The following is a 23,869-nucleotide window of genomic DNA, read 5'->3' on the forward strand; positions in this document are numbered from 1 at the left end:
CATTAAATCCTCATCCAGTTTTTTGGGAATTTCCAGAACTAGGAAACATTACTTTAAAACTTAGTCTTAGTACCAGGCAATGAGTTCCTTCACCTGCGGATTTACATTCTAGCCCTGGAAGAAACGTACCAGACTACCAGTAGAATTCAGCTGTATAGCACAGTAGAAGAGGGTAAGTGCTACGGAAAAGTGAAAAGTGTTTCTAGTATAAGGAGGTTGAGAGTGTCAGGGTTGGGAGAGGCTGCGATTTAAAGTAGAATAGAAAGGTTGGGCCTAATTGAGAAGGTGACTTTCGAACAAAGAATTCAAGTAGGTGAGTTGGTGAAGCAATGTTGATATCTGGTGGAAGAATGTTATGGACAAAAATAACTGCAATATGGGTTTAGGCTAGTACCTGATATGTTTGAGGACAATGTTTCTGGAACAAATGAATAAAAGGGAAAGTCACAAGAATGGAGATGGGGAAGGAGTACAGATCATATAGAGCCATGTGTCAAGGAATTTGACATTTTCCTTGACTGAGGTGGAGTGCCTCAGTTAGAGTTTAGTTAAAGTACATGATGCTCCTTATATTGTAAAAAGATCACTCCACATATCGAAAGTTTCTTTACATCATATATCATTAGGGAATTGCAAATTAAAACAACAATGGAATACCACTGCCATCTATTAGAGTGGCCAAAATTCAGAAGACTGACAACATCAAATGCTGGTGAGGATGTGGAGCAACAGGAACTCTCATTCATTGCTGCTAGAACTCCAAAATGGTACAGACACTTTGAAAGACAGGTTAGTGGTTTTGTTGCAAAACTAAACATACAATCCAACAAACATGCCCTTGGTTTTTACCCAAAGGAGTTACAAACTTACGTCTCCACAAAATCTTGCATATGGATATTGACAGTAGCTTTATGCATAATTGCCAAAACTTGGAAGCAACCAAGATATCCTTCAGCAGGTGAAGGCATACATAAACTTTGGTAAACCAGACAATGGATTTTATTTAACCCTCAAAACAAATGAGCTATCAAGCTATGAAAAGACATAGAGGAAACTTACGTGCATATTACTAAGTTAAAGAAGCTAACCTGAAAAGGCTACATACTGTATGATTCCAACTATAGGGCATTCTAAAAATGCAAAGCTGTGGAGAAAATAAAAAGATCAGTGGTTGTTTGGATTTAGAAGGGAGGGAAGAATGGATAGATAGGCAGAGCACAGATGACTTTCAGGGGTGGTGAAATTACTTTGTGTGACACTATAATGGTAGGTACATGCCATTCTAAATTTGTCAGACCTACAGAATATACAACACCAAGAGTAAATCATAATATAAACTATGGACTTTGGATGATAATGGTGTCAGTATAGGCACATCAATTGTAAGAAGTGTATCAATCTGGCAAGAAATGTTGGTAATGGGGGAGGTTATGTAAGTGTCAAAGCAGGGTGTATATAAGAAATCTCTCTACCTTCTGCTCAATATTCCTGTGGACCTAAAACTGCTCTAAAAACAGTTTATTAAAAAGGATTACCCTAGCTTCTATGGCTCCAAGTATTTTTTGGCCTGAGCAACAGTTGCAGTTAACTGAGATGGGGAAGATTTGGATAAAACAGATCTGGAAAAAGAAGATTAGGAAATAAGTTTGGTCAAGCTAAATTTTAGATATCTACTGATGTTTATTGTTTTGTTCAACAAATTTGTCAGCTGAAGATTATATGACATCTGCAATGGATGTATTTTTCCCTCCCCCTGCTGATAGCCACTGCCAAAATGCCACTTGAAGATGTCTCATTGCTACTTCTGCAGTCCTCATGAGAACAGATACCTATGCCAAAGGTTCTTAACATGGTGCTGCAGTAAATGCCAAGCCTTGAGGCTCCAGAGAAACGCTATGGACTATGGAGGCCACTTTCATTCCTGTAAACGGGGAACTTTTCTTTTCTCCCCGTATTGGCATTATATGTGCTCCATATCTTCAGCAGTCTCCTTCACCTTCTATCTACAATTTCTTCCCCTTCAGGTTGAGGCATAAAACCTCGTGGACTGAGACTTGTAATCTTTTCCTTTTCCTCTTCATTTATCCTTTACCCTTCAACTACAAACTTTTCTTTTTCCTACTGTCTCCCCTCACCTTCATTCAAATATTATCTTTCTGGTTCTGGTTCTGGACATGTTGGATTCTCGGCTTGGGCTATTGTTAAATTATAATAATTTTTATGGACTCCATGCTAGGAAAGAGTTTAAAGCAGAAAATGGTGTGATGTATACTGCAGTGGAGTCCTAAATGTGATGGAAACAACTTCCAGCACCTAACTGTTGCCTATTTGGGTACTAGTGGAGAAGCATTAATTTGGTTGTGTAGCATAAAAGTATGATACAGCAGTGACACATCAAGAGCCTGCTACTTTACTATTTAAATGTCTCCATGATCAAAATTTTTTCCAACATCCATTCTTTTGTCGAATTGTCCTTCCTCAGACTATATGAATAGATCTCTGGACATTTCCAACAACTGAAATAACTATTCCTAAATTTGATGTTTTGGAATTACAGATGTCGTTAATACTTTAAATTGATAATCCACACCTAAAATCAGCCTGTTTTTACAATTTCTTCATATGGAGGTGGGGAGCCTAAAGGGCCAAAACATGGAGTAGGAACAGGATGTAGGTCAGGGGTTTGAGTCTGAAGGTGAATTCCAACAGTTGGACTCACAGGTGCTTCTGTCCCTGGAAAGAGAAAGATGAAGACTTGTAATCTTTCTAGTGAGCATAAAACATAAGTACATGAACTGCCCAATAAACTCTGGCATCGCTTGGATCACTGAAGCAACAGAAAATTATCTGTATCTATGGGAAAAAAATTACAACTATCTTGATCTTTGCAGTGAAGGTTTAGTCACCACAGCAAAAAAAAAAAAAAAAAAAAAAAAAAAAAAAAAAAAAAAAAAAAAAAAAATTGCTTGCCTGAACTGATGAAATCATCATTGTCTAACCCATCACGAAGGATTTACAATTTAGCAGCTGAAACTAGAAGGAATATCCTCTTTTGTAGATCACAGAACAGGATTCCTCAACACTAATGGCATTTCAGCTAATGCTCCCAAGATGGGAAATGTAAGTTGCATTAGAAAAATTAAAATATCACTTTCTGAATTGTATTATTTTACATGTATGGTTGCAAACTTCAACTAATATAAATAATTAATTATTTCTCTTTAGTAAATAGTAAAAATGTTAAGCTCAGTGATGAAAGCATGCATTTAAAGTATACACGCACAATAAAGAGAATATATTCTAAAATTAAAAAAAATACTTGGAAATCAAAGTTCTTGACTTCTAGATTAGGCATAATATAGGCCATTAACTATTACAAACTGGCCTCTTCTTCCACTAACTGGTAACCTTGAAAGACTATGCACTTATTCTAATGGCTCTTTTGGAAATTGTCTGTTAGTATTTCCTTGAAAGACCGTGTTTGGGTAACACACAAAAAAAATAGTGCTATTTTATAACCATCTTTATATTAATATATGACTATATATAAAGATTGTTTTATATATATGCTTATATATAAAGAATACGTATTCACCTGGACATATTCACCTGGATCTTTACCTACTTTTAAATGATTTTGACTGCTTTCTGCCAAAACAATAGCAACCATCAAAAATTTATCTTTAAAAAGAAACTAGTCCCGTGAACTAAATCTGGCCTCTGTTTTTGTATATTGAATTTATGAAACACAATCTTATTCATACATTTACATATTGTCTATGGCTGCTGTTGCACTACAATGGCAGAGGTGAGTAGTCCCCACCTAGACCACATATTTTGCAAAGCCAAAAACATTTTATATCTGTCTTTAATGGAAAAAGTTTGCTGACCCTCCTTAAAGGATTAAGATTTGATGCCATTAGGAATATTCCAAAGAACATGCCACAATGATCAAAAGAATTCAAAGAGTAGTTGCATATTAGGCTGCTTCACTAGGATCCATATGGAGATTACTCAAAATGATTACTTTGAAGTGCATAATGCTAATTTAGAATAATGGATTTTCATACAGTTGTGTTTGTCTTATGTCTTATCTCACTGGTACCAGAGCAAAGACTAATAATTCAAGTATGTAAAGGGTGGGGCTGTATTTAGAATACATGTCTCACCTTCTGGCTTAGCACTTTTCTTAGCGTTATCTATTTTATTAAATAGTCTACTTTTGGGCTATTACATAATATTTCTTTACCTCAGTTTTCTCTTAGGCAATAAAGGTATAATACTAGTGTCTACCTCTATAAAAGCAAGGCTAAATGAGCATAAAGTACTTAAAACAAGGCCTGGCACAGGAATTATGCATCATGGTTTACTATTATTATTACAATATGTCAAGAACAGTTCTAATGCTAGGAAGGTGCATGCATCTTCTTTTATTTACAATATTATTTTTCAATCCATCCTCTTTTCCTAGTTAAATAATGATTTAAACATTATTATTATTAATTATAATATAGAAGTTATTAAATGAAAAGTATCAAGGAGTTAGAACCTTTTGCAGTTAGTAAGTTTGGGTTGATGTCAGATAAGTCTGTGGGACTTGATCAATCAGAGTTAACATTGGTAAAATACAGTTGCCCCAGTAATTTCCTCCATTGTGAATACTTGTAATGAATGATGGCTATTTTCTTGGTGAACTGCGCCTAGTGTATTCAGTACAAAGTCAAGGATAACTATCTTTCTGCCTAGAAATGGTCAACCAAACTGACTTGACACGTCTATTATTTGTACTAGCTCCAATTTATTTGTACGATTGCCACTGTCAATATTGTGCTCCCAGTGATAGCGTCTTCTCAGTTGCTTTCGTAGAAAACTCATTATCTTCTTACTACAAATGTTGCTGTTGATCTTAAACTTGTTATTAAAACCACAAGGCGTTTGGCAAACATAATTAAGCCAATATGCTCAGGAAGTTTTGAAAACCAAATATGTGTTATATCAGTTTTCCATTTTTTTCAAAGCATGTTTACATATAATATCAAGTGATTGGATGCTGGGGAGAGCAGGCATTTTTATCTTTTGACAAATTAAGAAGCTGACAGAACTGAATTAAAAATGCCAGCAAAAATCCTATAGTGTTTACAGAACTGCTAAGATATCAGAGTTTATTGTTTAATTTTGTAAAACCAATACAATTACTGCTTAGTTTTTATAGCCAGAGTTGAGATTTCCTATGTTTTTAAGAATCACTCAAATAGACTTCACCTCTTTCTTCATGTTCTTTCTACCTATTTCTTCTCTTTCCTTTACCTCATTCCTTTCTCTTCTATGGGAGTGGCCAGAAGGACTGAATTTGAGTCACAGTTCTGCCATCTACTTGCTATGTGCTTAATCTCTAAGTGCCTTTGTTCCCTCATTCGTAGAGTGGTCAGAATGATAGTGAACGTTCGTAGAGTGGTAAGGAAGAATAAATGAGATTAGGGATGTCAAGTGTTAGCACAGAGCATGGCTCCTGAGAAATGCTCACTGAATGAGTCATTACTGTTATCATGTCTTTCCATGAAAATCTGTGAATGAAATACTTCCTTTTTTATTACTGAAAATAAGTCACAGAATATTTACACTTAGAACATGAAACATAGGGAAATGGGATTTCTGAAAAATCATAAAATAAAAGAATCCTGGGAGATTGGAGGGAGAAGACAGCAGAGCCTGTAAGACCCTGCTTCTTGTTCATCTCTCTGCAGCCCTCCTTTTTCTCCCCGGCCCAGAGCACTTGTATATAATCACTGCTGGAATGCTGGTATTTCTATTTTCCCAGAAATAAGAAAGAGGGAAGATTATCCCTGAAACTGCAGAAGAAATGGGATCAGAGAGATTGTATAGTTGAAGGGCAGCATTATCAAGCGATCAGCCCCAATGAGAAGCTAAGCCAGGATGAGTGTCCCTAGGAGGGGTGTCACCTCGAGCTTCACCTTGAGATCAGCTCAGGAAAGGCAGGGAACTTCATTAGGAAGCCTTGTCAAGCCTGAGGGAACCCAGCTCCAATCCACAGACCTCATGGCATAAAGGCAAAGGGACCCTTATTTGAATGTTATGTAATTGATTATGTTTTATTAAAAACATGGACAAACAATCGTGGGGGTCCCTCTCCTATGCTCTCAAATTCTCTCTTTTCTAATGCCTAGTCAATTTCTGCCTCAAGCTCTATTTGTTCTTTTCTCACCTCCAAAACTCCATGTTCCATTAATTATCTTTAAATATTTTGCTTCCTTATTAAGATGGGCTTTTATTCAGCATCACAACTTTATTTTTAATAAAACCTTATTGTCATCCTTATTTTTAGTAAATTAAAATAAAAACAATCTTTCATTTTTAATAAACTCCAAAACTCCTATGACATTGCCTACTTTTAATATACAAATTTAAAAAATAAAACAAAACAATTCACCTAATTAACTAAACAAAAATCCTTATCTTTTTTTAAAAAAACTATTTTTAATATCTGTTTTACCCCATCATAATTATAGTCCTTGGATTTATGAACTGCTGAGCAATGATCACAAACAATAGAGATTTGGGATACAGGTGGTCATGTGAGGATTTTAATGATTTTTTTCTTCTTTTTTCTCAATCTTTACTAAAAATTTGCATACATTCCTTTTAAAAAAACCACTGTCTATGGCTCAATGTGTGTTTTCACTTCCCATTTCTGCATTTGAGAAGGGGGAGAAAACTGGTTTTGCAGATTGATATGAGTTGGATCTGTGTCCCCACCCAAATCCAGTGTTGAATTCTAATCCCCAGTGTTGAAGATGGGGCCTGGTGGAAGTTGACTGGATCATGGGAATGGTTTCTCATGAATGATTTAGCACCATACCATTGGTGCTGTTCTCATGATAGTGAGTTCTCATGAGATCTGATTGTATAAAAGTGTGTAACACCTCCTGCCTCCCACTCTCTTCCTCCTGGCCCAGCCATGTGAAGTGCTTGCTCCCTTTTTTGACTTCTGCCATGATTTAAGTTCCCTTACGCCTCCCCAGAAGCCAAGCAGATGCCAGCATGATGCTTCCTGTACAGCTTGCAGAACCATGAGCCAATTTAAACTTTTTTTTCATAATTTACCCAGTCTCAGGTATTTATTTATAGTAATGTGAGAATGGACTAATACAGGAAGTCTCCTGTGTTTTCAGTTGTATTATCACTTAGGAGATATTCTGAAGGCATTATTAAATTAGGTAAGATACTGAGTGACGTGATTTGGCTGTGTCCCCACCCAAATCTCATCTTGACTTGTACTCCCATAATTCCCACGTGTTGTGGGAGGGATCTGGTGGAAGACAATTGAATGGTGGGGTGGTTTCCCCCATGTTCTTGTGGTAGTGAATAGGTCTCATAAGATCTAATGGTTTTATCAGGGGTTTCCACTTTTGCATCTTCCTTACTCTCTCTTTGCCTGCTGCCATCCATCTAAGATGTGACTTGCTCCTCCTTGCTTTCTACCATGATTGTGAGGCTTCCCCAGCCACATGGAACTGTAAGTCCAATTAAACCTATTTCTTTTGTAAATTGCTCAGTTTCGGGTATGTCTTTATCAGCAGCATGAAACTGGACTAATACACTAAGATAGGAAAACATCAAAACGAATGAAAAAAAATTATCTCAACACAGATACTGAACAAAACACACCCACATAATACTAGAATTATTCATCTTTGACAATTTACAGAAGGAACTAAGAAGGTCTCAGAAGCTATGGCATGGATGATGCCATTTGAGAAGACATGAGGGCGTTGATTGGACGCTCTCTGGGTTGTAGCAGAGATGGGGAAGGAGAACCGGATCCAGAAGATGAGTGAAGTTCAGGGGAGCATAATAAGGAGAGAAGAAAGAGGAGGAGATTCTGGAGCTGGGACCAGGAAGAGGAAGTGGGGCTGAAGAAAAAAAGAAGAATTTAGAGTCTGTATAAAATGAATAGGTTTAAATTTTAGCCCTTAAAATATCTCTGATTTTATACTGTTTCTTCTCTTCTTCCTCTTTCTCTTGCTCTGCATCTTCTCCTTCTCTGCCTTCTTGACTTTCTTCTGATCTTCTCCTCTTCTTCTTTCTCTGACAGCCCCTCTTCCTCCCGCTCACTCCCCAAGAGAGGAGTTGTATTAGTTTATTAGGGCTGTCATAACAAAGTACCGCAGACTGGATCACTTAAATAACATAAATTTATTTTCTCACAATTGTGGAGTCTAGATGTCCACGACCAAAGTGTATAAATTTATTTTCTCACAATTGTGGAGTCTAGACGTCCACGACCAAGGTGTCAGCAGGGTAGGTTTCTTCTGAGGTCTCTCTCCTTGGATTGCAGGTGGCCACACTTCTCCTTGTATCTCTACATGGTCTTTAGTTTGTGCCTGTCTGTCTGTGTGCTAATATCTTCTTATAAGAAAGCTGGTCATATCGAATTAAGGTTCATCCCAATTACTTCATTTTAATTTCATTGCCTTTGTCTTTTTAAAGGCTCTATCTTCAAATATAGTCATATTCTGAGATACTGGGGTTAGAATTTGAACATATGAAATTGAGTGGGACACAGTTCAGCCCACAACAGTGGGCATCAGAGGGAATATTTTTCCCTTTCTGAAGGGTAAAGATCTTCCTAACACATTGTGGACATGGAGAGTGATCTTTGAGTGCACAGTAAGTGCCAGAGTCTCTTCTACTGAATGCAAAGACTTTTGAGAAGCCCCTGAGTCTGGGATCCGCACTTCAGGGGTATAGATCCTATGAAGAGGAAGGAAGACCAGTTATCTAAAGACTGAATCAACGCTTGTAATCCCAGCACTTTGGGAGGCCGAGGTGGGCAGATCATGAGGTCAGGCGATCGAGACCGCGGTGAAACCCCGTCTCTACTAAAAATACAAAAAATTAGCCAGGCGTGGTGGCGGGCGCCTGTAGTCCCAGCTACTCAGAGAGGCTGAGGCAGGAGAATGGCGTGAACCCGGGAGGCGGAGCTTGCAGTGAGCCGAGATTGCCACTGCACTCCAGCCTGGGCGACAGAGCAGACTCCGTCTCAAAAAAAAAAAAAAAAAAGACTGAATCAGCAGAGTACTGTGAAAAGACAGGAACATTAGCCCAGGAAACGCTACTGTGGCCTGTGGTGTTTGGGTGAGAACCCACAGAGCTCTCCCAGACAGGAAATTCCACCAGACACTGGGATGGGCTGTGCTGGCAACACTCTCCTTACATACCTCTCATAAGGATCCAAGCCAAGTGTTTTCTTTTTTCTGTTTCGTATTTCTAATCAGAATAACTGGCAACCTGCACCATGTAATAGTGTCAGTAGTTCTGATTGAAAGAAATTCTCTATTTTATGTATTTTAACATTAGCACAATTTGTCCACCTCAGTTTCTCAGTCAAAAGTTTCCTCTGAGTTCTGCTCAGTTGAGGGCAGCTTCCCGGAGATCCTGTGAGTCAAACCTTTGCCCCACAGGTCAGAAGAGCCGAGCTATTTCAATTAATATATTCAATAAATGGTGATAATTAAGTAACATAAGCTTTGGTAAAAATTTAAAAAATTAAGTTCTGGGAGGAACCCAAGGTGAATATATCAAATGTAGTCTCTATTAAAATGTTTCAAATGACCCATTTCCCACATTCTGTATTCAGTGGGGAAGATCCCATCTTCACCTTTGTGCTCAAGAAATGGCAGGGAGTCCAGAAAGCTTATTTTATATTCTAACATGTCACCAGTGTCATTCCAGAGATTTCTCATTTTTCTCTTTCTCTTCTGAACAGGGACTGTGAGGGAAATTCAGAAGCACAGTCCCATAACCTTGGTGTGGGCGTATGAATCCTGTGGCAGCTGGACTCAGTTCTCAGCTGTGAGCATATACTCTGTGGGAGCTGTGGAGGTAGATGCTGTGGTTTTGACCCTCACCTCCTTCTGTAGCCACAAAAGCAAGTGATTCTTTAAGTTCCCTTTTGGAGAGTAGCTTCTTTTTATAGAAATATTAGGTAGGAAGAATCATTTGTATGGAGAAGTGAAGGTATCATGAAGATCCAGTGAGGAACGTAAATTTAGCATGGGTCCAGGTTTCAGACTGTCTTAAAATATTGACTGTCTGAAATTTAATTCCAGAAATTACTAGGTAAGAAGTCACTAGAGATGGGAGATCACCCCTTCCTAATTTACCCTTTTGTATTTTGTTTTGGAGAAGAGAAACAGGAATGCCAAAAAGTACAGCTCTGGGTACCTTATCCACATCAAAGACTGTCTGAATGGCTGTTCCCTGCCTGTCTTGCCGTCCTGAGCATCCCTGGGACAAGATGGAACATGGGCAGTGGGTGGAACAACCTAACAATCAATCCAGCATAGGCAAAAAAAAAAGATAAATAGGACAGAGTAACTAATGGGAATCAATAGTAGAGAGATCTGCAGTGCAACTCAGGATGGAAGAGTTTAAATGTTTCTTGAGCAAAATAAGATCCAGAAGTTAAAGCAGTGGAGTTGGGAGGAAAGAATAGAGTGAGGATGGGCATGAAGATCCTGGAGCACAAACCTTACCACTGAAAAGCTGCTCTTTCGAAAACTTGAGGTGTTCAAATAGTGAGGCTGTACTTAGTGTCCAGGGATGGGCGGGGCTGAGAGTGACCAACCCACATTTTCACTGGTTCCCTAGCCCCAATTCTGGGCAGTTTAAACTCGATTAGTTGACTTGCAGTAAACATCTATGCATGTATGTTTCCCTTTGAGAACGAGAGAAGTAAATAACATCCTCTAAGATAAATAATAGTCACTTTACCAAGTTGATATTTAGGAATTAGAGATAATATCTGAAAATCCGCAAATTACTGCTTAACGTTTGACAGATGTAAAACAAATTGTGACCTTCTTTTTTTTTTTTTTAAAAAAAAAGGAATTTATCCCCAAGGATTTTTTTTTTTTTTTTTTTTGCCTGTTCTGAATGGTTTCAGAGTAACAGAGAATGTGAGTCTATTGCCCATCACAGTGCTAGCACATGCAGATTGCTAAAGCAGTACATCAGCCTTGACACTTCCTTCACACCCATGACGTTCAGGCAAGTTCAAGAGCACATATGGAAACTGCCATGCAAGAAATATAAAAGCATTAGATAAAGAAATGTATAACCATGGCACATAAACTGCTTTAAAAATTTTTAACAGTATAACTGTCTAGCTTAATAATATACTTAAAATTAAAATCAAAATTCTTTTAAGATTCAAGATAGTCGAGTAAAAGGTCTTTCTCAAAGTGAAAGAAGAGCTGAAAATACTAGGCTGCATTTTTCTTTTTAGAAACTTAAGTTCAGATAAAAGAAGCATAATTGCATTTACTTACTAAATACCTCGAGGTTAAGAAAAATAGTCCAATGTTAGCATGTTGACTCGTTTGACTAACATATTTTGTTAAAAGATCAATAACCTTATTTCCCTCTACGTCCTGTGGAAGGTGCTTTTGATTTTAGGAGGAAGAACTATTGTTTTGGTGACTTTAATTATCCTTCCTAAAAGAACCATTTCCCAAACTGATAATGCATTGCCTCTGTTAAGTAATACCCTTTGGAGGAAAAAAAAAAAAGCTGGAGGTGAGTATAATCATTATCTTAGAAAACTAAGTTTGATGTTAACACATTTTTGTTTATTTTTACCCCACTTTTCATCTTGCTGTTAGTTTTCCCCAGGGCACACCCTGCTCCATCTATTGCAAATTTCATGGTGGCCCAGTTTCTGAAAGACGGCTTTGGCTATTATCTCTGTTAAGCACTCTCGAGGTAACTGTAGTGTGTAATGCAGTACCTTAGAATAAAGTCTCACAACAGTCCCTGCTTGAGACGATACTTAAGATGAAGAAATAGCTATCAATTATGGCCTCCCAGAAATCAGTAGGTTGTTTTTTTCTACTCACGGCTAAGGCTGGCAGCTGCAAATAACTAAGCCCTTAATTTCTTCCCTTCTTTACTTCCTCATGCAAACTAGAAAATGAAGGGAAGGGCATGGTTTTGGGAGGGGGGTTGGGAGCTGACAGGATCAGAACGCTGAGAGGAAAGGGCATGAAAATTGACATTCCCCTGACCATTCCATGGAATTTCAGATTCTGCATTGACCGCAGACAATCTGGTAAGTGTCGTTCAATGTTACTTCAGATGAGTTCTGTAAAGCATAGAAAGCTCAGTAAATGAAATTATAAATACAAGTTAAGATAGGTTGACAATAAAAGCTCAGAGGTGCTTTTCGGTACCCTAAACCCTACCATTCACCTGGACTGCCCAGCCCTGCATACTTCTTCTCTTCTGTTTATTGAACAACAAAATATTTAGTTGCTTTCCTTATACTTAACTGTGGGTCAGTTCCCGAGACACATTTTCTTTCTTCTGGGATTGTCTTTCTTATGAAATTTTCTCCCTTAAACTCTCCTCAATGCAGGCCTTGGTGCCTGCAATAAGCCACATCTTTTTCTTTTTTCTTTTTTTTTTTTTTTTTTTGAGACGGAGTCTCGCTTTTTCACCCAGGCTGGAGTGCAGTGGCTCAATCTCGGCTCACTGCAAGCTCCGCCTCCCGGGTTCACGCCATTCTCCTGCCTCAGCCTCTCCGAGTAGCTGGGACTACAGTTCCCAGATCTGCTTTTGGGAGAACAGTTTTTCAATTAACCACAAAACCACAAAGTATCAAAAAAGAGTCCAGAAGTGTGCAGACAACTCACCATAAATGGAGTCCAAGTCTCCAACAGCAAAGACGGCCGTGGTGCGCCTGTGAAAATCAATTCGGGGTCTCCTCAGCCAGCACTGGAGGCAGAGGACCACGGCTCCACAGAGAAGAGCTGCCACCAGAACCAGCAGCAGGATCCTGACTCCAAAAGTAACCGAGAAAAGAATGAGGTAGAGCATGCAAGGAAGTTAAGAGCTTCCACTACTACCTAGAAGTGGGGTGAAGACTCAGCTAGACTGGCCGCAAGCAATGTGGGACACTGAATTCCTTAAGCAATTTCCTACCACCACCCATACATTTCCACTGAACTGGAAATATTATTTGGCCTCAGAAAGGGTTGATCTTTCCAGGTGGTAATGATCATTTTCTCCTTAGAAATTGGAGGGTTATTCTAAAAGGCAGCTTCTTAATTCATTCATCCATTCTTCCTTTCAGACATCCATCCATCCATCCATTCATCCATCCATGCATCCATCCATCCATCCATTCGTCCATCCATCCATTCAGTTAGTATTTAAGCAGCTACACACACTTTAGATATTGGGGATAGAAATTCAAAAGTAGGCAGAGAGGGTCTTTGCCTTTAAGGAGCTAACCAGCTAACTGAGTGAACTGACAATGTTAAGTTTAGAATATACAAATGTCAAGATTTAAGAGGTTAAAATTTCTGAAGGGGCCGGGCGCGGTGGCTCACGCCTATAATCCCAACACTTTGGGAGTCCGAGGCAGGCAGATCATTAGGTCAGGAGATCGAGACCATCCTGGCCAACATGGTGAAACCCCGTCTCTACTAAAATACAAAAAATTAGCTGGGTGTGGTGGTGCACGCCTGTAGTCCCAGCTACTCAGGAGGCTGAGGCAGGGGAATCTCTTGAACCCAGGAGGCGGAGGTTGCGGTGAGCCGAGATTGCGCCACTGCACTGCAGCCTGGCGACAGAGCAAAACTGTATCTCAGAAAAAAAAAAAATCTGAAGGATTATCTCATAGAAGAGACAGTGGTCATTTGGAATGGCTTTTAAGGCCAGAACTAATATCAGTGGAGGGTCATTTAGGGAGATTTCAAGACAAATAACAATTATTTTGCTGTTACAGATTTTCAACTCTAAAATAAACTTATTTTTTAAAATAGTGAGTCCCTTTGTCACAGGAAGTGTTTATGTAAACATTGGCCAACAATCTGAAAGTGATGTTTCTATATTCATTTGCATGACCCCTAATCTTTCCTTAAGCTGTATGATTTCATGTACCATCTCAAATTATTTAGGACAAAGAGTGTATATACCACCAACTGTCATATAAAACAAATGGAAGATTCCTTACCAGATATACCAGCCATTAGGCTGTTGGTCATTATAATTTACACACCTGGTGATAAAGGAGGAGCGTTAGTCCTGGAACTCTGGATAGCCAAAGCCTATTTCTTTCACCCAATAAAATTGGCATTGATCACACCTGTTTCTCCAGAACAATCACCTACATAGTCCCATACCAGCCCACACCTTCCCTCACCCAGCACAATTATGCAAATGTTTATGCCCACTCAATTCAAGGCACTAAGAATACAAGTAAATATGAAATTATCAGACTGATATATAAACAGATAAATGCATTATAATGGGTTTGATTCTACAGTTACAAATACTGTTAAGCTTTGAGAAGGCAGTGACTAACTCTTCAGGAACAACAAATCACAGGTGTTTGGTATTAGGTAGATAACCACTACAGCTATATTCTGTTCATCTAGAGAGCTACAGTCACGTAAAACTCAAATTCTCCAGGGAAGAATATCTTGGTAGAGAATAGGAGGCATTGGACAACTGTTTGCCCTCTTGTTATACAATCGGTGAGGAAAGAAATTAGGCTAGGAGGAAAATGAATGAACGTGGCCATACCTACCATTTACCAAGGAGTTAGAAGTTGACTCCTTCAGTCAGGAAGTTGACCCTCCTGTGTGTGTCTGGCCACACTCAATCTTTCTTGAGACAAGTTTTAAAAGATCACAGACAGACAAAGTTCACAGAGTGATTTTTGGGAGGTGTAACTCCGTAGGTATAGAGTCCCTCACTATGCCTAACATGGCACACTAAATGTAAGTGAGCTGATGGACTTTTTTCCTACCTCAATATACAAGCTACTTTTAAGGTATTCTGAGCTGAGCTTGAACAGTGGAAATCTGTTATTCACAGTCAGATACACTTCTGGGAAGACACTATACTTAATCATATCTTCTTCAGCTGTTGTTAAAATAACTCAGTTCATTTCAGTTTGAAGACATTCATAAATGTCAGTTAATTTATTGCATCTAGCTTCCCTGAGGAGGCAGTGTGTCATCTCCTCATCATACCAGTCAGAAATGACTTTTAACATATGTGAAGTGTCCATTTAAAAATTCTATCACAAACATTTAAGACAAAAACCAATCACCCAGCCTACAGATGATTTCATTCCCCTCCACATATAAATCTCTGCGTCTTTTTTTTCTGTCTGTTTTCTGTTTGTTTGCTCTTTGTTCTTTTGAGTGCCCAGAGTGTTCAGCAAAATTCACAGGTATGGCTGGAAAAAAAAATGGCAACTGAAGTGTGACTTTAAAAAGCATCCTAAGACAAATGACCATCAATAAAAGATGTGAAAAATAATTAATGGGACCTACTTACAAAGGAATATTATTCAATCATCAAAAATAATGTAGACATGTTTATAAATAAGTCTTGCTAAGTAAAATAGTATAGAGACTTCAATCTTACTTTGTATATATTATTTTCCACAAGTACAATGATTTCACCAAAATTACTACCAGACATAAATATACACCAGACTACTGAAGTGCCCACTTCTCTTGAAGATGGCATTATGAAGAACTCTATCCCTTTCATATTGTTTGAATTATTGTAATGTACATGAATCACTTTGTAGTAAAAAGAACTTTAAAATATTATATTAAAAAATTAAAACCTTAAAAATATAGATTTTTTTAAGAGGCAGATGTGGGAAAATTCTCTTGGTGTCCTAACCCAATTAAAAAAGCAGAAAGTTTTTGTTGTTGCTGCTTTTGTTGTTGTTGTTGTTGTTGTTGTTTTTTTTTTTGAATTGTGACATCTAAGCTCATGGTCAGGAGTATGGATTATTTCATCTCCCTCCTCTTCTTTTACTTTTTTTCTATTTTAAAATAGCCCCTTTACTTATAGTCGAACTCAATTCTAAATATTAGCCACCTCATTGTGTTTCTTAAATCTAATTTTTAAGGCCCTCTATTTTTTTCCTTCCTGGGCTAACAATTTTCCAAACCGACTTTATTTCACTTTTTTTTTCTGAGCTGGTGCACCCTCTGGTGGAGCTTCTGATAAGAAATAACATGGCTAGGAAGCAGTTAGCTGGAGAAATGCAGTAATCATGTAAGTTCCAAACTGCAGGCACCTTTGAGATCATTTATTGACCTTTGGGATTTTGCACAGTGTACCACTGAGACTCAAGGTGGAGAAAGGAAGAGGGGAGGTCACTACCTAGTCAGAGAACTACACTGCAACGTGTGTCTTCTGGCTCCATATGCTCCCCTCCTCGAACCATTATTTCCATTTCTCTCTCAAATTCAAGTTTTAAACAGAAACTTTTTGAGTTCCTAAAAAAGTAAGAGTATTCTAATTACTCAAATATTACTTCCAAGATATTCAGTATAGGAAAGGTTATATTTTTGAAAATGAAATTATTCCTCAGGGATTGGTGAAATTGGTATGATTACGCTAAAAAGAAAATTAATCATCGGGGGAAGTGAGAGCTGACTATAATGTGTAAGAAAGACATTTGGAATAAGAACTATCTAGAATTCGTTGTTGAGGGAGATAATTTCTGTCCTTATCAGAACCATTTCCTTTTGTTACCTTGATGTCGTGGAGATGATTTCTGCGCTATACAAATGGTTAGAGGAGTTGATCTTTATTCTTCTTCTCTGTGCTGAGAATCTGTGGACCTTAGATTAACTATACATTTATGAATTTGATAAATTCAGGAAGAAATATGCAGAGTTGCTTCATTGGTTTCTCTGTTACATTACTCAGCATTTTCTAGGGCAGACACTCTTCTAAAACCAGATGCGTAACTTCATGTGAAACAACGGACTCTCAAACTTACACCACTATGCGGTAGGGTCATACTATTATAATTCTCCTTTTACAACTGAGAAAACTCAGTCACAGAGACATTAAGTAACTTGCCCAAATTAGCATAGCTGGAAGTGGTAGAAGTAGGTTTTAAACCCAAATGTTCTGGCTGCAGAGTCCATGTCTCTTAGAACCATGTAGTGGTGCAACTGGGAACAGTAATAGCCAGCTCTAACCTCATATTACTGTGTGGGGTATTGCCTGAATGAATCCAATATCCCGTGTTCCAAATGCTTTAAGGAAATATTGAAAATTAAAAAAAAAATAGAAATGAGAGCCTGGTGAGGATCAGACAAACAGAATAGGCCAATAGTGAGATCGGTTTGTAAACTGAATATAGTGAATACCATATATAAAATTTGAATTGAACTGTAGATCTGACTTAAGCTTCCTAGCAGCTAACATAAAGAGAGAGACTATTGGTTATATAGTGTCCTCTAAAATTAACAAAATGAACAGCATTACTCACCAGATGCACAACTATTCCTGGCATGGAAACCAGAGAAAAATTCAAGCTATGAGGCCTCATAAAGAGAACACTGTTAACATAAGAACAATGTTTTCCATAGTATTCTCAGAATAAATTCAATAACAAATTTCACGATTTTTTTTTATTTTTAAAAAGTCATTCCTCAACATAGGCCTAAGTGTAATTCAGCTACAGTAATTTGAGGGATGGATGAGTCACAAATCATATTACCCAGAAACTGGTAGTAAATTGTATAGTATCTCAAAGAATGAATGGACTATGTATCTCTCAGGTATTTCACCAGATGTATAATTGATTAAATGTTGGATATACAATATAACTTCATGGTTGAAATTCTGGGCTCAGGATTCAGTCCCGTATCCAAGTCCCAGCTCTGCCTTTTAACTTGCTTTCCTACTCTTGCGTAAACTATTTCACTTTATCAAGCCAAGCAAGATGTGGTATATCATTAGAAAATCTATCAATGCAGTTAATTTACAGAATCTTTTATACATATAGTCATATTTGTTTCATAAATCAATCTATTTTTGTGCATTCATGCACATCAGTGTCCTTGGCTATTAATCAAAAGAGGACTAAGTCAGAAGTATGATAAGAGGGGCTCTGTCATGTTTTATTTCATAAAATAAATTACTTATAGCATTTAAATTTTATGAAAAGACAGCACAGCAATGTTTTGTTTATGTTAAAAATATAGTTAGAAAAGTAAAATAATTGGATTGGATCAGAAAAACATACCCTGGTGTTTGAAAACAAATTTAAATAGGGAATAATAAAATAGACCAGTGTTGTTGTCGCTGTTTGAGATGGAGTCTCGCTCTGTTACCCAGGCTGGAGTGCAGTGGTGCAATCTCGGCTCACTGCAACCTCCACCTCTCAGGTTCAAGCGATACTCCTGCCTCAGCCTCTTGAGTAGCTGGGATTACAGGTGCGTGCCACCACGCCCGGCTAATTTTTGTATTTTCAGTAGAGATGGGGTTTCACCATGTTGGCCAGGCTGGTCTCGAACTCCCCACCTCAGGTGATTTGCCCACTTTGGCTCCCAAAGTGCTAGGATTACACAGTTAGCCACGGCGCCCGGTTGACCAGTTTTTTGTTTGGTTTTGTTTTGTTTTTAACGGAAAATATATGCAAATTGTTTTGCACAATCCTTGGAACATAGTAGTTGATTAATACAAATGTTTTTATTTCTAGCTAATCAGCACCTCCTCCACCAGGGCCTCTACCTAGGAGATCCATGTTTCATGTTTTTACTTTGCTGCTTCCTTGCATTCCAGTCAAAATCTCCCTTTCCTGTGTCCATTTTGCATGTGAACTTCGGACAAGCTACTGTCCTTTTATGTTTCTCATTTTCTAAAAGACATTCGGAGTAGGCCAGCTTTACAGTCCTTTTCACTGTAATCTGCCATGTTTGTGTGTTACCCTCTTATAGCAGTGCTGGCAAGTGGATGAATATGGTCTCTTGGCTGGGTAGTGTATTTGAACAGGAGATAATGTCTCAGATCAAAGAAGTGATTCGAAACTGAAATCTCTTCTATAAATATACTTAAGAGAAAGAGGATTTTGTTGGAGGAGACTTTTTACTCCCTCAGAAAACAGCATGACTTTCCACTGACACTGTCTTGTGATAACAAAAGACTTGAGATATTGTGCACATCTTCAATACATTTACTTACCTTATACGACCACCCTACATTCCCAGCCACTCTCTTTTTTGTTTTTATTTTCTACCAATTTACATTTTATTTGAGGGTTATTTTTTTTTGTTTTTACTCAAAAGCAATTGTATTAAATAATGATAACCATTATAGACACTTAGATGCAAAATGGTGTAGCCAAAGAATGTGATACCTAAGTACCAGTTGAAACCCTACTACTAATTTACTATTTCTCTTAGGTTTCAATCCCTTCACCTAAAAGGGAGAGCGGTAGCCTCAGTAGCTCTAAAGTCAGCATAAAAACTTTCTTAATACCATATTTTTCTGTCACGTTGATTAGAGTTAGATTCAGCATTTAAGATCCTTTCCAATTCTGAGCTTCTTTATTTTGTTAGTCTGGGTCAAAGGCAGAAGATGAGGAGATAAGATAAGGGCAGCCAGGAAATCCTGAGTCAGATAAGCGTGCAAACAATCAAATACTCTGTTACATCACAAGCAGCATATGACAGAGTGAAAAAGCAGTTCCAAAATTAACGTAAAGAAATAGCAATCGAGAGCCATGCAAAAGCTGAAAGAGCAGCACAAATTTAGTAAGCAGATTGTTAACAATAAGATGATCCACCAGAAACAGGTGAATGGTCCCAATTCCTGCTGTACGATACAATCATAGCTTCCTGCTATACAGACAGCATGGCTTTGAGGGTAACAGGCAATGAAAACTGAAAACAGCTGGCTAACAGTAAGGGCTGCAGCCAGGAGGAGACAGTGCTGGGTGGAAGTGCTTTTCTGACACTAAGTCACAATGAATTACAGATATTAATTATCAGTATCATTATTAATGGCACCTTCTCTTCATCTGCTGAATAGAATTCTGAGAACCATTAAGTCTATAGCACAAAAAGTGAAAAAATTGAGTCCATTGTTCACATAATTCATATCACAAGCACTTTGAAATAGACACACATTGCAGGTTAGAACTTTGGTTAGTTTGCTTGTATTTTAAACTGAGTTATACAGAAAACTGCCTCCTTTGGTCACTGTGATTTCTGAGTGTGGATGCAGCCATAGATAACATCGTGATTCTTTTATGAACTTAAAGTACCCTTGAAAACTTGAGGGAGATAAATTCAGTGTGCAAAAATATCTAGAAATCAACTAGGCCTCTTATTTATTTAACAAAGCTGATCGTAATGAAAATTACCTTTCCTGTTTTCAGAAAAAAAAATCGAGCCATCTGCATTTACAAACCATGTACTTTTCTTTTGATTATAATGATCATTTGAAACTCAACGGGGCTTTTTCTAATGGCTTGAGCCTTTTTTATACTTTGAATTTTTTAAATGCTAAATAAAAACATGGAGTTTTTCGCTGTTTACTTACATTTTATCTTCTTCACATGGTAGATCCGAGAGCACCAACTGAAATACATGTTTAGAACAATAAAATCCAAACATCTCATCAGTCTAATCCTTTAATACAAGCAGCGCCTAGAGACAATGTGGGTTTATATCATTTCGTTTGCTTTTTTAATTAAAAGCTCTGTAGCGGAGTTTATTGTTGGTACAGAATTTTAATTGAAAAAAATCTCTGGGTGGATTCTTAAGCTCAGCAGTGGCAGAAGATATACATTGTGAACCAGATTCCATTTCTACATACCAATATAAATGGATTTTACAACAATTTTTGCTTTTTCTATAAGCAGATTTTGCTTGCTCTAAAGAGCTTTTGTGCACCTTGCATTTTTTGTTTTCATGTTTTAGCTAGAGGTCAGAGGTTCATTATTAGTGAGTATTATTTTCACGCAAAAAAAAAAAAGTTCCAAGTACATACATGGAAACAGAAGTTAAGCCTATTAGCATTAATGGGCATTAAATATATATTCTTGAAAGGGTGACTTTAACCTGCTTTAAGGGTAAGGTCCATTTAAGATCACATGACACATGACATTCCAGTTGAGATTTACAGTCTTCTCTTTTTCAGGGAAGAGAAAAAAAGTAATCATCTTGGTTGCTTTGTTTGAAGAGTCCAATACTGTAAACATTCTAAAATAATGCTCTTAGTTCTCTGCACTGTCATAGGTTACAACATCTCATACACTAAATCACAGGGAAAAAGGCACTTCTTTCTAAAGATCTTACTATCTATTTGCTTGCTTGATCCTTTGAACCAGGACTCCTTCCCTGTACAATGAGAAAGTCTTTAAACAGCATTTATATGTAGCTCTAAACACTTAGTTGATGAGGTCAGTTGAAGTATTTATTTTCCTGGACTCTAACATGCAAATAAAAGTACAAGTAAGAAGTTACAAAATGTAAAGTGATAGACGTGGGAGTTCTGTGTGAGATATGTCTTTTCCCCCCTTAATCCCAAACGCATCTTCTTCAGCACCTTGTATTTACTCCACCAAGTTTATCTGAGCAAAGAGATTGGTGGAGTTGCAGATGGAGCCATGAATTGGCCATCAGAGAGCATGGTAATGAACAATTTATAAGCACAGAAAATGAGTTGCATTATTTTGCTAGAATGCTGCAAATAGATTTGCATACTAAGTGAAAGGGAAATGAACATTCACATTTTGTCCATAAAGAAAGTTTATTTATGAGTAGATGAAATCGTTTGGGATCCAGCTTAACAGATAAACAAATAAAACCAGTATTTCACTTTCAAGTCACTTCTATGTCTTTTCTGTGTGTTGTACCCTAGCAATAGTACACAGTATTAAATTATTAGCACCTCACTGCCAACACATTAGCTGTCAAACTTTCAGTTACTATGAAGAGGTAAGAAAAGCTATAATTTACTTTAGATCTAAATCTTTCAGATACCTTGCATTGAAGTCACACAGATATAGAGATGCACGTTATTAGTCAGAAAGGGATGCTGGAGCAGAGGAACTGAAATAAATCCAAAAATGGTTCTGTCTACATCACTCAGCATTGAAAAACTGTCAAGCATCAAGTATGGTTGCAGGCAATAGTAAACATGTCTTAAATTAATCCAGCCATAGCATTTTGTTCTGTGTCAATAGCATTTTGAATTAAAAAAAAATTAACAGCATAGCAAAGTTAAACAAAGGTTAACTTTGCAATCACTTTATTTCAGTAGCAATAGAACTAATTAAAGGAGAAATAAGACTAATGCCATGGACATTTTGTTTTGTCCCTCTGACCGGTGAATACAAGAAATCATATGACGCTAGTAACGCTTGAAGGAAATCTTTTAAATGTAGAAGCAGTTAAGTTGCTCACGTATAAATCTATAGCAAATCAAGTCCTCAGAGTACCTCAGAGTACCTCTGAAAACCTTAACCCAGAAAGAGAGGTAGTTACCTGGAATAGCAGCAAACACAGGATTCCTATTGTTGAGATCACTGAAGTGACACTGAAAAGTCCGGATTTTGACATATTTAAAGGACAATCAGCTTAGGATAGTGGTTTGGTGCCTGTGTTTATTTTCTTCTTTCTCAGAACTTACTAGCTTCTCTATAAGTTATGCTTCCTACCAGGACGTGCATTAATAATGGCTCCTTGTGACTGGTGAAGTGCATGCTAGGGGAAGGACTGTTGGGTACATGTTTACAGGTACTAAGAGCCCAAGGAATTTAAGTTTAAGGTCAGAACTTTAGCACTGTTTGTCAAGGCCTTTAAAAGTAGGGGTTATAAATGCTGACCTACAGAGCTAGCTGGCTACTCAATAACTTTCCACATTCAAGTGCATGTTTTATTCCAGGGAACTTCTGGGTTTCTAATAGTATCTCATTTTTGGAACATTTATTCAATTTTCTTCCCTTTGTTGGTACTCTTTGTTCTCCTACACACCACTTTCAGTTCCAGGTCTAACCCAACCTTAGGCATAAAGCTTTCCCTGTTTTATTGTGACAATACCCCTCTTTTAAACAAGGTGTATTTCAATGTTTATTTTATGAAACAACTCCATCACTACCACTGAAAAATAAAGCAAGAATACCTAGGGAAATTCTGAGAAAAAGAAGAGGCACTGACCTATTGTACATGAAGATATCTTAATCTATGCATTTTACAAAAATTAGTACTGATACATGTAAATAATAAGGTAAATGTAAAAGAATAGAGAGTTTAGAAATGGAGAGTTTCGACTCAAATAAACAAATTTATTTAAGCTTCCATTTGAAACTAGTGGAGAGAAGATGGATATATTTCAGGGTATAATGATGAACTAAATGGTTATGTGGAAGGAATGCAACAAACGATTGTTAAGATGCTTACCCTCAGTCATAATTAGATAAACATACCTTAGAATTATAACGAGATTGGCAAGTTCAAAAAATTGATAATATAGGGAGAAGGGATAAATACAGGGAAACAAATACTCTCATATATGGTTGGGAAAACTGTACAGCTTATTTGGAAAACAAGTAAGCAATATACATCAACATAAAAAATAAATATGCCCTTAGAGCAAGAATTCTCCTTGCAAGATATAGGAATGTACCCCTTACACATGGCACAAATTATTATATGCAATGATGTTCATCAAAGCATTGTTGGTGTTAACAAAATATTGGAAACAGCAAATATTCGTGAAAATGGACAGACTAAGTACAAAATGGTTATATAAATTCAACAGAATACTAGGAATCTGTTTTAAAATGTAGAGACAGATCACAGATGCTGATATAGAGAGGTCTCTAATAGTTATTGAATAAAAGGAACAAAAATCACAGAATACTGTGTACATCATGTTACGTTTGTATGCAAAAATAGGAAGGTAGAGCTATAGTATTCTCTCCATACACAAAACTTATGCATATATACTTATATATGCATACGATGTCTCTGAGCAACCACTGTAAAAGGGAAATTGCAAACTA

General features: G+C 37.4%; 1 protein-coding gene across 1 annotated transcript; it reads right to left on the bottom strand.

Moving 5' to 3' along the window:
- Positions 1-1,660: 1,660 nt before the first annotated feature.
- Positions 1,661-22,491, bottom strand: TMEM207 (transmembrane protein 207). The gene is made up of 5 exons (XM_003256654.3): positions 22,350-22,491; positions 20,401-20,438; positions 14,039-14,083; positions 12,714-12,856; positions 1,661-2,733 (listed from the first exon to the last, which is right to left on the bottom strand). Exons 1-5 carry the CDS (start codon positions 22,422-22,424, stop codon positions 2,597-2,599), a joined length of 438 nt encoding a protein of 145 aa, XP_003256702.1. The 5' UTR covers positions 22,425-22,491; the 3' UTR covers positions 1,661-2,596.
- Between the last annotated feature and the right edge of the window lie 1,378 nt (positions 22,492-23,869).

This window comes from Nomascus leucogenys, chromosome 11 (assembly GCF_006542625.1).
Source record: "Nomascus leucogenys isolate Asia chromosome 11, Asia_NLE_v1, whole genome shotgun sequence".
Taxonomy (NCBI): domain Eukaryota; kingdom Metazoa; phylum Chordata; class Mammalia; order Primates; family Hylobatidae; genus Nomascus; species Nomascus leucogenys.